General features: G+C 40.7%; 2 protein-coding genes across 5 annotated transcripts in view; both read right to left on the bottom strand.

The window, feature by feature from the left end:
* Positions 1–4,379, bottom strand: part of arhgap36 (Rho GTPase activating protein 36) — a 32,782-nt gene extending 28,403 nt beyond the window's left edge. The window contains exon 1 of one of the 3 annotated variants that reach the window (XM_028474823.1): positions 4,237–4,379. In XM_028474823.1, the coding sequence (XP_028330624.1) occupies positions 4,237–4,254 (18 nt within the window). In that variant the 5' untranslated portion in view covers positions 4,255–4,379. Of the gene's footprint in view, positions 1–4,223 lie in introns of all 3 variants that reach the window. The other 2 variants (XM_028474825.1, XM_028474826.1) reach the window with 2 other exon arrangements.
* Positions 4,380–6,285: 1,906 nt separating this feature from the next.
* Positions 6,286–13,441, bottom strand: part of nhsl2 (NHS-like 2) — a 58,783-nt gene continuing 51,627 nt past the window's right edge. For both annotated transcript variants that reach the window (XM_028474797.1, XM_028474798.1), the window contains exons 7-10: positions 12,290–13,409; positions 11,911–12,199; positions 11,571–11,691; positions 6,286–10,561 (exon numbers count right to left, since the gene is read on the bottom strand). In XM_028474797.1, coding sequence (XP_028330598.1) covers positions 10,222–10,561; positions 11,571–11,691; positions 11,911–12,199; positions 12,290–13,409 — 1,870 coding nt within the window. In that variant the 3' untranslated portion in view covers positions 6,286–10,221. The remainder of the gene's footprint in view (positions 10,562–11,570; positions 11,692–11,910; positions 12,200–12,289; positions 13,410–13,441) is intronic.

Genomic DNA, 13,441 nt, shown 5'->3' with positions numbered 1-13,441 from the left:
ATTTATTATTTTTACTGAGGAATATCAGACTGTTAGGAGAAGCTTTACTGGTGTTTGGGTCAAACTGGTGTCCTTTTTAATCCAGTGACACACAAACAAAGCTTCCTATGGAGAGTTTAGATCCTTTTCAGCAGAAACTGGGAACTGGGAGCAGACCAGTACACTGCTCACACGAGAGCCACTCGTTAATCAGCAGACTTCATTCTCATCTCGGGAATCTGCTTTTTCCGGAGTAGTGATGTAATCTCCATCTGTGTTACACACACAGACACACACACACACACACAGACGGACACACACAGACACACACACACACACACACACACACACAGACAGACACACACACACACACACAGACGGACACACACACACACACACACACACACACACACACACACACACACACACACACACAGACAGACACACACAGACACACGGACACACACACACACACAGAGCTTTTCCTCATCAGATAATGTTTGGACCAAATGGTCGGTCCAGGTTTAGGTGATACTGGTTTGTGTGCAGAAGAATTCCCAAGATTCCTTAGAAACACACTAGAAACACACTTTTCTGTGTTAGATTATTTAACCTCTAAATTACATTAACAATAGAGTAAAAATCGCAGCTAAAAGTGGAAAAAACGTCGCCAACAGAATAAATTCACAGAGAAGCTGCTTTGTTTGTGTGAGCGGTCAATATTCAGCTCATTCCATTGGTTAAAATGTTAAGGTTTTCTTAAATTCAGACAACTTTTTTTCAGGAAATTGACTTTGTTCTCCTGACATGTTTCGATTGTCAACCCCCAGTCTTCCTCAGAGGCATCTGCTGATAGATTTGATGTGTCCTCATGAGTTCTTTCTGGGCAGAAATAAACTCATAAGCCAATCAGCAAAGCTGAGTTGTGGTTTGAGTATGAATATCAATTTGGGGTTTGAGTATTATGCCGAGTTGTGGTTTGAGTGTCGTTGTGGAATCACGGCTTGAGTATTGTCGCCTAGTTGTGGTTTGAAGATCGTTGCCGAGTCGTTTTCTGCGTACTGTTGCCAAGTCGTTGTTTGAGAATTGTTGCAGAGTTGTAGCTTAAGTATTGTTGGCGAGTCATAGTTTGAGTATTGTTTCTGAGTCTTTGTTTTAGTATCAATGTCGAGTTGTGGTTTGAGTTTCGTTGCCAAGTTGTTAAGTATTGTTGGCGAGTTATAGTTTGAATATTGTTGCCGAGTCATGGTTTCAGTATCATTCCTGAGTTGTGGTTTTACTAATAATGCTGAGTCGTGGTTTGAGTATTGTTGCTGAGTCGTAGTTAGATATTGTTGCTAAAACGTGATTTGAGAATCATTGCTGAGTCGTGGTTTGCTGATCACTTTGATGTGTCCTTATGAGTTATTTCTGGTTGAAAAGAACTCAAGGTGATCAGCAGACACCTCTGAGGAAGACTGGCAGTTGACAGTTAAAACATGTAAGAAGATCAAAGTAAATTTTCTGAAAAAAGTTGTCTGAATAAAAGAAAACCATAGCATATTATTCAAAAACAAGACTAAATGAACTTGCTGGAATCATTCCAGTGGCTGCTACTTCCTGACAGTCAGTGCAACCTCACGTGTGATGAACCCTAAATAAAGCAGTGTTTCATGTTTGTGGAAGTGTTGACGCTAAAGGAAGCCGCTGAACCGGAGCGACGCGCTTGGAGGTCGACGCCGCTCAAGGACGAGCGACGACGGACGAGGACGCTCTGCTGGGACTGAGCAGGAAACGTGTGAAAGAGTCAGGCTGGGGTCGTTCCATGACATCCGTCGGCCTCAGAGTGACACCGCGGTACGGTTTCAGCGTTAGTCAGAGCGGACGCTCTGCTCGAGAGGAGGAACCATCCAAGCTTTATTTTGATTGTGTAGCTGCTTGTGTCACGTTATGTTAAAACCAGGATTTCTGTCTCCAACTTTTGGTTTAAATCCTGCAGGTTTTCGGACAATATCACACATGTCCACCATTAGCCCGGCAGATGTGTCAAAAAGATGTTCACTTCAGGAAGAAAGTATGAAAATGTGTACATGGGGGTTTTTGAGAAGCCGAATCCATTTTGAATGGGATCCACACAAGTAAACCAATGGTTCCCTTTCAAAATCAACAAATCAAAGATGGCCGCCTTCCAATATCGCCAATTTGGATATTTAGTCAGAACTTTGGTTCTAGTTGATATCTAGTATGATATCATATCTTATATCTTACTCTGGATGCAACTAACAGTATTTAAGCTATTTCATGACAATCCTTGTCCCCAAAAACCTACATTTTGCGACAAAGATCACGTTTCTATGTCAAACAGAAGCAAAGTTGTGGTAAGATTGAAATTCACAATACGAAAGGCGACCATTTGGATCTTGCTCTGAGCACAATTTAAGATACTTTAGGATATAATATTGAATTTCTTGACCTGAAAACCTATACTTCACCACTGAGATCATACTTCTATGTCAAATAGAACCAAAGTTATGACTAAATATCCAAATTGGCAATATGGCTGGCGGCCATCTTGGATTTCTTGATTTTGAGTGGGAACCATTAGTTTGCCAGTGTAGATCCTATTAAAAATGGAATCAGCATTCTCAAAAACACCCATGTACAAATGTTTGTGCTTTCTTCTTCTCCAAGTGAACATCTCAGCCCAACATGTTTTTTTTTTATCATAAAACGATAAATGGCTGAATATACGCCAACTAGAGCCTGACCGATTGGATCCAATATTTCTGCTGATGAATAAAACAAGGTTATTGATATACACTGGAAGAGGAATAATATGATAAAGACACAAAAAATAAACATCACTGTGGTGTAAATAAATCTACCAAACTTTACAGACTCGAGGTAAACCAAACATCTGTGGGCCTGAACCAAAGCTTCAGAAACTCATGAATCACAACCAATGAACACATTATGTAACGGAGCTCACTGAGCTATGAGGAGCTTTACACGAGGACCACACACACACACACACACACACACACACACACACACACACACACACACACACACACACACACACACATCAGCAGAACCATTACAGAACTGCATTAAGTGACGTTTCATTGTTAACATGAAGAGAGTAAAAATAGAAACATGGAGAACACACAACCCCCCGAGCTCTGCTTTGTTATTATAGTTATTATTATTATTATTATTATTATTATTATTATTATTATTATTATTATTATACGGTCTGACTCTGGGGAGACCTGCAGGGGAAAACATCCAACATGAGAGTCAGCAATTACACACAAATACACACACACACACGACAGAGGACTGTACACAACGAGCAAATATATCATTTAAACTGCCATGGCTCTGAGTTGAGTATTAATGCTGAGTCATGGTTTGAGTATTGTTGCAGAGTCGTGGTTTGGCTATTGTTGCCAAGTCATTGTTTAAGTTTCATTGTCAAGTCATTAATAAAAATTTACTAAATGACTAAAAAAAAAATGAAAGGACAACAAACAAACAAACAAACAAATAAACAAACAAAAAATCAAAAACGAACTGAAACTCACAAAATTACCCAAAAGTTGCACAAGGACATTCAAAATAAATGATGAATATGAAATGTATGAAATGACAACAAAAACACACAAAATTATTTAAAGAAACATACAAAGATTAAGGGAAAAAAAATACAAAAAGACAACAAAAATATATCTAATGTGAACAGAAATACACAGAATTAACCAAAAGTTGGACATGATGATTAAAAATACACAAAAAGAACAAATAGATGTATGAATTAACAACAAAAATACACAAAATGTATTACTGATTAAATATACTTTTTTGCCTTAAATTATTATTACCATTTAATTGTTTCTAAAATCAAAACACAACACAATCTCAAACAACTGTATTCTATACTTTCACTTTCTCAAATACAAATATAGTTAAAATAAAAAACAGTATAAAAATATCTGATCAAAAACATATTTGTAGAAAAAATAAAAGTATTTTGTGGGCTGTGATACATGGAGAAAGGTTTAAGTTATACAATGACTACTTCAAGTTCAAGTGCCTTTAATGAAGTGTCCTTGAACGCAACACTGCAGTCACATTTTAAAGTGAAAACACATTTTTTAGTCCAACAATAATACTGCATGTTTAATTATGAACTATTATTAACAACAACAACAAACCCTCGTGCATTACGTTACGAAAAAGATCACACGCGCACGCGCACACACCTGTTCGACTCACCACGTAGTAGAAATGCATGTCTGCTGCTCACACAGGTCGGTCTGCTGCTGTGTGTGTGTGTGTGTGTTTGTGTGTGTGCGTGTGTGTGTGTGTGTGTGGTCCATTCAGGAGAAGCATCAGTGTGTGTCACACATGTAGCTTCATCAACTGTGAGCATTCACTGAATAACATGTTGTTTCTATTTAGCCCCTCCCCCTCTACTCGTGACCCCCCCCTTTTCTCCTCCTTTTCATTTAATTTCAGGTCACATGATCAACGTCAGCGTTAGAATAACGACCAATCAGAGCGTTAACACAGGAAACATCAAAGGCTTTGTGTGCTTTGTTGTTTTGTGTGTGTGTGTGTTTTTATTTTTTACTTTTTGTCTGATTATGTTTCTTTCAGTTTGTTTGTTTTTTTTGTTTTGTTTTGTTTTTTTAAGAGTCATTAAAAGTTTTTATTGTCATCTTGTGTGTTTTGTTGTATTTTTCTGTTAGTTTGTGTATTTTTTAGTGATTTTATATATTTTTCTCTAATGTTTCTATCATTTATTTGACAAATATCACCATAGAAACCAACTGTTTGCTTTATTTATTCCATCCTATCAACATTTAGCAAATTAAGAAAATAAAATAAAATAACTTTAATCTAATAATTACTATTATTAGTTAACTAAATTGGGCAAAGTATAACAACTTAACCAACACATTCACCAACATACAACTAATTATGTCAATATTTAAGTCATTTCTACTCGTTTTTTCTCCTTTACTAAATATCAGTGCTGACACTGTTTAACCGCTAGATGGCGGTAGAGTACATAGCGTGAGCCCTTTAATGTTAATCTACTGAAATAAAATTGTTTAATCCATAAATTAATAAAGGATCATTTGGAGAGGGGGGATATTTGCAATGACAAAATGTTTTTTTGGTGCTTTATTTTGAAAGGTGCAGCCCTCTGACTTCTTTTGTGAGGCCCTAGAAATAAACGCACAAAATGATTCCAAAAATAACAGAAAAATACACGAGATGACAACAAAAATACACTAAAGTCGACAAAAATAATCAATTTGACTCCAAGAACCAACGAGATAACAGAAATGTGCAAAATGAACATATAATACACAAAAAAACACACAAAGCAACAGCAAAAATACAAACGACAGAACTTTACTAAACAAAAAAAGGCCCAAAATGAGGAAAAAGGCACAAAACAACCCCAAAATCTCACAGAAAACACACAAAACGAAAACAAAAAGACACAAAAACTCCATTCCATATTTTTAGGCAAAAAAAAATAATTTATTTATAATGTCATAATAATCATTTCGTTGTCGTCGTCGGGTCACACGTTGACGGGCAGGAGGAGAACATTGAATACACACAGCTAAGATTCCACTAAAGGTCTTTTCCAGACAGGAGAAATCCAGTAACGCTTTCCGCTGTCGTTAATACAAGCTGCCTGTAGCGCCCCCCAGTGGATGCTTTCAAAATAAAAGAAAAGGATGTTCCCTTTTTTTCATGTTTTAATGAGAAAAGTCAAAACTTTCATTTATTTGATACTAAACTTGTTAGTAAACGTGTTAGTGTAAGTTAACCAAAAACACAATATGTGCAATTGTTTGATTAAAAGTGGCTGCTATTCTTCATGTGTTCACTGGGCGTCGCCCTGGTTTAGTAAAGGAAACAGAACCAGAACCAGAACAGAAGAGGAAACAAAAACACCAAATATGCAGCGAGTCTGTTTAACCGAATGTTGGTTTTAACATCATTTTCAGACTGGCAAATAATGAGCGTGATGAATCAAGAATATGATTAAATTAGCAAAAAAATAAGCATGAAATATGGTGAAAAGTGACAATAATTGGTCAACATATGTGACATTAGGTGGAAAAGTGGTGGAAAGGGTTTATAAGTGCTGAAAATATCTTGAAAGTGGAAAAAATGTGCAGAAAAGGCATTGAAATTTGATGGAAAAGCATCAGAAATGGGAGTAATGTAGCAAAAATACATTAAAAGGAGCAAAAATATGGCAAGAAAAGGTGATGAAAATAGGTTAAAATATGGCAAGTTTGGTGTCGTTGTGGTAAAAGAGTAAAAATAAGCAAAAAAAATGGGCTTAAATTGTTCAAAAAATATTATTAATTTCTTGAAGGCATCTGGCGACCCCCTTCCAGGGTAACTTGAACTTTTCTAATTCATAAAATATGGAAAATAAAAATCTTTAGTCGAGGGAATTCTTTCCATTCAGGACAGGGGACAGATTTGTTTTTCTATGTTGTTCCACCAGAGGGCGATGTAGCACCAAAAATAAGAATAATTTAAAAATAACCAGCCCCTCTTCCTCTTTCTGTCCATACAAGTGATGACTGCAGCCTTCCAACTGCTCACATTCTGTTCCAGTGTTCAGAAGAAGAAGAAGAAGAAGAGATTCCGCGTGAAAACAAGGGAAAAAAAAGCAGAAATGCAGAAGATTGCAGGAGTTCTCGCCAAAATAAAAGCATCTTTTATTCGGAACAGTCGTTCATTGACATTCATACGGTGTCTTCAGCTGGGATCAGATGCATAGACTGAATGCAGAGGAAGAGGAGGAGGATCCGTCTTTTCTTACGACCTGGTCTCATTATTCAGGGCGTGGCTACACATACAGTACATGCTAACCTCAACCTCGTGTTTACACTTCAGTACAGATTTGGACCTTTTCCAGTATGTTCAGGCTTACCACTAACTTTAAAGTAGGACCAGGTGATTTATCTCTAATTTTTACACGTACACGATAAGAAATAGGGTCACACTTTATTTGAAGTTTTATACATAAAGGCTGACATCACGCTGTCATTATTATGACATGAACACCAGTCATTAGCATGAATAAGAAGTCATGAAGGCTAGTTACTTCAGTCGCTTCAGTCGAGTTCGATGTGAACGCACCTTTAGAGGAAAGACTAGCAGACGAGCTACGACAGTAGCGACACCTTTAAAACATGTCCCAGGAGTACAAGGACTACAGAGAAGCGCTAAGAATCATGGGACATGTAGTATTTTAATGGAAACTACTACACGGTGGTGTGCCCAAGCACGTAAGCTCTGAGGAGAGCAGACAGTCCGCGCTGAGTCCGTTGTGCGCGGGATCCGCCGGGGTATGTTTGAGCCTTAACCCTAGCCCTAACCCCACTAGCTCCCTCAACCAAACCCAAAAAAGCCAACATAGCTCCAAATGAGTCATACTTTAGCCAACGGCACTTAATGATAGCCTTCATGACACCTTATTCACGCTAATGACAGATAATAATCACGTAATGTCAGCCTTATTTATAAAACACATTTGTGCAGATAAAGTTTTATTTTAAAGCTGATTTTGTGATAAAATGCTAGGTTTCTTCCATTTTTCAGCGTACACTACAATAACTTTGAGTGTTTAACTGCTCCAAAACAAGCCAATGCTTACGCAACTTACTCACATGTTAGAGACACAGACTGAAGAAAGAACTTCACTGGGAAGTTCTCTCGTTCTTGTCTCCAATGTTATTTTTGACTGTCTTTCCATGTTTCCTTTGGATGAGATGATTCTGAAATGTTTGTACAGCACTTTGTGGTTTCTACTGTATAATTAAAGTTTACTTATTTACTTGTGTTTCATTAGCAACATTATGGTTCATATCTTTCTATACTGTTGTAGTCCTCAGTACGGTCCTGGTCTCGACACTGACCGGAATCGGGATTTTCCATCAAGACCAGTAATAGACCAGCACTGATCTGCTGTTGTTCACCTTCATTCTGATGATAATAAGGAGAAGCACTTTCTGTTTAATTCACGTTATAATTTGAGTTCAAACATTTAGCGTTAGCATTAGCATTAGCATTTAGCGTGAGTCTGCTGACCTGCAAACACTGATTTCTAGTCAGATTCCCAAATTTTAAATAATTCTGGACTTATCAGTGGCTTTTAAATATATTCAAGGAATTATTTTTGTGAGAATTTTGTTGAAGAAATTTGTCAAGATTTGACTTTTTTTTTTGCATGTTGTGCTTTGAAAGAATTAAGTGAAATCCAGTGATTGTCTTTGTTCTGTGACATTGGAGGTGACACAAAGCTAACACAAGGCTAACTCAAAGCTAACTCAAAGCCAACTTTAAGCAAATTGAAAGGTAACTCAAGGCTAACTCAAAGCCGACTTAAGTTTAACTCAAGGCTAACCCAAAGCCCAAAGCTAATTTAAAGCTAACGTAAAGCTAACTCAAAGCTACCAGCTTTTCTTTTTGATTCTAGATTTGCTTGAAATCTTGAAATTACTCGCAGCTAAAAAGCCAACGTTGTTTCTTTCCATTTGTTAAACAGATATTCTGAAATCACAAATTTACAGATGATTAAAGCTGCAGGTGACAATAATATTTGATCAGATAAAGACATAATGCAGGCCTCAAAGATCAATAAATCGTAGATCATTAACCCACAAGTGAATGTAGACGTTTGACAGATTGTTTTAATCTCCACCGTAACAAATGTTGTTGTTGACAAACAGAAACATTTGTATACGAGTGACGGGGGAGGTCGTCACAGGGAATACCTTGAAAATATGAAATCATGGTAAGAATGAAGTAAAAACACTTCTTAAAGATTTTTTTCCACTTCTTTTCATTCTTCTATGGGACTACCAATCCCAGAATGCAATGCACCCCTGCTTGTTAACACACTGATTGTTTAAGGTGGAGATCAAAACAAACGTTTAAGCGACAATGTCTGGAAGTAAATTACCTTTGATTTATTGATCTATGAGGTCTACATTATGCCTTAAACTGGTTACCAACTATTGTTACCAGCAGCTTTTATTGATCTATTCTTCTTCCTTTACTCTAGAATCTGATGTGGATCTAAAACGCCTTGGATAAAGAATCTCATTTTAGATTTCCAATTTCAAGAAAAAGGTCAAAGGCCCTTAAAAACTGCAATCTTTGGTCCTGACAGAATTTTCGCATCTGGAAAAGCGAGAAAACAAAGGGGAGTGTAGGAGATCCAATTCTTTAGAAAAGTAAAAGGGAGGAAATGTGGCAAAAATGTCACACACACACACACACACACATACACACAGATCTAGGTCCCGTCTGCTTCTTTTACATCTTTTGGTTCCAATAGGAGCCAAAGCAGTAAAAACCCTGTTTAACGTGCACGCCTGCTTCATATTCTCCATTTAGAAAATCAACAGGCGTGACCCGACCTTCACACAGTCCTCAAGGTCATCCACGGCCTCAGTAAGTGTGACCTGTGACCTTTCCCTTGTTGCGTGGGCAGCTTGTAGTTCCCAAACACCTTGAATAACAATAATATATATATTTATATATATGCAATACGTGTAACTTTGTACATAAAACGCATGATAGGAGCCAATCAAACATGTACAGTCAATGGCCGTCAAGCATGTGTAACAAAAATATAGGCGATGATTCTAATAAAGGACTGGGAACGCCGTGATTAGTCTGAAAATAAAGCGTAGCGCGCAATGTAAACAAACGGCCTCCGATGGGAATAGAAAGGAAAAGTGCTCCAAGTGTGTCGTAAAGGATTCGTAGCACGAGCAAACACACACACACGCATCTGTCACATGCTCATGCCTCTTCTTCTTTGGTGGTGACAAGCCGCCGTCTGCTCGGTGCGTGGGGAACGATTTCTCTACAAGGGGTGGGGCTGCATTCAGCAGGAGGAGGAAAAAGGAGGAATGCCCAAAAGTCCATCTGTTTCAACGGATCAGCGCCAACAGGAATCCTTGTTAGATTTACACCAATGTTCCTTTGATGTTCCTTCGATGTTCCCTTTGATGTTCATTTGATGCTCCTCCGATGTTCCTCCAATGTTCATTTGATGTTTCTCAGACGTCAGCATTCCTGCGCCTCCAACCAGCATCCACACTGAACAGATTCCCAACTGGACAATCCTGTTTAGTGTTGAGGCTTCCATCGGTACCAGAACTCCTGTGGTCCACCGTCTGCAGTCCCCACATCTCTCACTGGTCACTGTGTTTGACGTTCCCCGGGGGTGTCCTCACCTCCCTCGCCAGGTAACGACGCCGCGGCGGATGAGAAGTCATTGAAGCGCCTCACCAAAGGGTTTGTGCTTTTCAGAAGCTCCATGGCCGACACCCTGGCGCCTCCGCTGGAGGATTTGCTGCCTTTCTTCTGGAGCAGGGCCATAAAGTTCTCGTTTCGGGAGCTCGACCTTTGGCTGCTACCTAAGGTCATGGCTCGGATGTCACCGCCTCCACCGCCACTGTGCTTCACAGGAGACACTAGGTTCTGACGACTGCCAAAGGAGTCGGTGGGCTCTTTGCGGCCCAGGACCTTACGTTTGGATCTAGACGAGAGGAAGAGACGTACTGTTCAGTTCCAGTTTCAGCTATTTTCAGAAACACACAAAGTTCAATCATCACTTGTTGCTTAGAGACGAGCTTTTCCCGCCCACCCCCGAACAGGAGCCAGTGGTTGAGCGGGAACCTGTAAGGCTGTTGCTAGGGAACCAATCCCTCAGTCCGCCTCAAAGCTTTTCCACCAAGACAATTCGTGTTCATCACTATGTCTGAGTTAGAATGTTTACAGAAATGGTGTGTGTGTGTGTGTGTGTGTGTGTGTGTGTGCGCAGGGTTGTAGCAAAACTTTTTGGGCCCCTATTGTAAGTTATGTACACTTTCTATTGCTTGTATTTTATCTGTTCTACTGTATTTCAATGGTTTATTAAATATTGTGTTTGTGACATACTTTTGTGACAATTTAGCGGCGGCTGGTAATTTTTTATCAATTGGCCTTGGAAAAGTTGATAAATTCTATATTTTTACTGTGTGGCTTGTAAAAATGTATTAATCATATTGTTATATTTATCTGGTAAATAAAAGGTAAATATAATATAAATGAATAAAAAATCTGGCCACCTACTTTGACAGCAAAATGTAGTCTTCAAAATCATTTTTTAAATAATTTTATTTCCAGTTAAGATTTGACGTGCAAAAGGAATGTTCCAGCATTTAAATGCGCAAGAGTGCACATAGTTAATATAAAATAAAAATATTATATTGCCTGAAAAAGATGTGTGTTTTAAAGCTCATGCGGTTGCTTTTCCCCATTTCACCTTCTCTCCCTCTTCTTTCTTTTTCTTGTGTGCTTGGCCTGTTTTTCCTTTCTTGAGGAAAGACATGGTTTCCTGCTGCTGTCTATCCCTTTCCATTCCAATATAAATAACCTAAAAAAGTTTAAAATCCATTTTCGTACATGTATATAAAACAGACTTCTGAGGGCCCCCCTGCCTTGGGCCCTGGATACTCAGTACCCTTTACACTCCCAGTCCGACGCCCATGTATACGTGTTCCAACCTGTGGATGATGGTGAACAGGTCCTCCGTGGTGTGTGTGCTGGACGCGCCGCCGGAGAAGTCTGTGCCATCCGTTTCCTCGGTGATGTGGAGTACCGTCTTCTCATTGGCCGTCAGCTCGTCTGATAAAACACAAAATAGAAAATCATGATCTTTACCGTTAAAAATCAAGTTCTAATATACAAACAATCCTGTGCACTTCAATCCACTGTGAGCACATTTTCACATCTGGGTGGGGGTGGGCTGGGTGGGTGGGGGGGGCGGGGCAGTGGCTCAAACACATGAAGAGAAAAGACCAGTGAACAAGTTTTTTCCTTCAGTAACTTTGTTGATTGTATTACCTTCTACCATCGCTGTGCTCGCCATCCTCCCCTCCAGCTCCGTCAGTGCTGGTTCCTGCAGAGACGACTCTTTGGAACTCTCCTCATCCGCTCCGTTATGGTTCTCCTCCAGCTCCAGCGGGTCTGGAATCCTTGACACCTCCTCCAATGGAAGCATTCCTCCTGGAGACCACAGGCCACCAGGGCTGTCGGCCTGCAGCGTCTGACGGTCCGTGCTGCCGTTGGATGAGGAGTGAACGTTGGTGGGTAGAAGCAGGACGCTGGGCTTCTTGGGAACTGGAGGTGGAACCTGGATGAGCATGGGAATGGATTAGATTAAAGTTTCACCTAGTTTGCCAGCATTCAGTAACAAGTGTCGCAGTGAGGGGGTCGTCCTCACCTTGGGTTTCTTCTTGTCTGACATTTCTGCCAAGCCGGAGACAGTAGTCCTTGAAGGTAACGTTCGGCTCTTGTCCTGAAGCTCCAAGGCCTCCTGGTTACTGCAGGGGGATGGAAGTGAGCCCCCGTCCTCAGGGCCTAGCATACCCAGGTCAGTGTTAAACTCAGGCATCACTGGATCTTCCAGCAGGGGTTCAGGGTCTGGGAGAGGAGGGAGGTCAAACATTGTGTGGGACAGAGGGAGGAACAGGTATTCCTGTGGGTTTGTGCTGAAAACAGAATCTGTGTTGATGTTGGTCGGGGGCTGCGGTGGAGGCTTTTTCGGTTTTGGTTTCCTCATGACCTTGTAGATGTTGCCTACAGGCACCGGCCGGTCAATGGGCGAGGCAGGAGGTGAGTCGAGGGCAGGAGGGTGGGTCGAGGAAGGAGAGGGGGACTTAAGGAGGAGGTTTACAGGTCGTTTGGGCAAGGGAGGCTTGAGAGCGACAGGTGGTTTAGGTTTTGGTAGAGTGGGTGGAGGGTCCTCACATGGCTCTCGCCCATGCTGTTCTTCCTCTATTGTGTCAGAAGCACCATCGGGGCAGTCGTCATGCTCTCCACGGGACACGGAGCGAAGCCGGATGGTTTTCAGCTCATTCTGGGAAAACACAGGCAAAGCCTGCGAAGAACTGGGGCTGGTTTTCCCTGGCTTGGCTGCTGTGGAGGTGTCAGAGTGCCGCCTGCTGGCCTTCTGCTTCGGCTTGATCGATGACAACTCAAGATGTGCAGTCCCTGGCATCTCAAAGGACAACCTGGTCCTTGCTGCTGGATCCTTGGGCGAAGGCAGTGATGATTTCCTCTCAGGGATTTTGGGGCGCATCTTGCACCCTGTGGTTCCTGTCTGATTCAGAGGAACCGTTGAGGTGGGAGTCTCTGACTGACTGGAATAACCACTGGATGGAGACATGAGTCCTAGCGGTTTGAAGGGTGACGATGCTTTGACCTCAGTCTCCATAGAGAGTTGTGCAGGTGAGGCGGCTCTGGAGGTGGAGGGAGAATCAAGAAGCGACTCTGAACTCCCTCGGACTTTCATACATTCAATGACTGTGGTACCCGTGGCTGTGCTGGAGCCTGAAAGAGACCTGGAGAGAGAAAAAATGGTAAGTTTTGTCAA

This window comes from Gouania willdenowi, chromosome 18 (genome assembly GCF_900634775.1).
Source record: "Gouania willdenowi chromosome 18, fGouWil2.1, whole genome shotgun sequence".
Classification (NCBI taxonomy): Eukaryota; Metazoa; Chordata; class Actinopteri; order Blenniiformes; family Gobiesocidae; genus Gouania; species Gouania willdenowi.
Note: the sequence above shows the minus strand (reverse complement) of the source record. Positions and strands in the feature narration are given on the sequence as shown.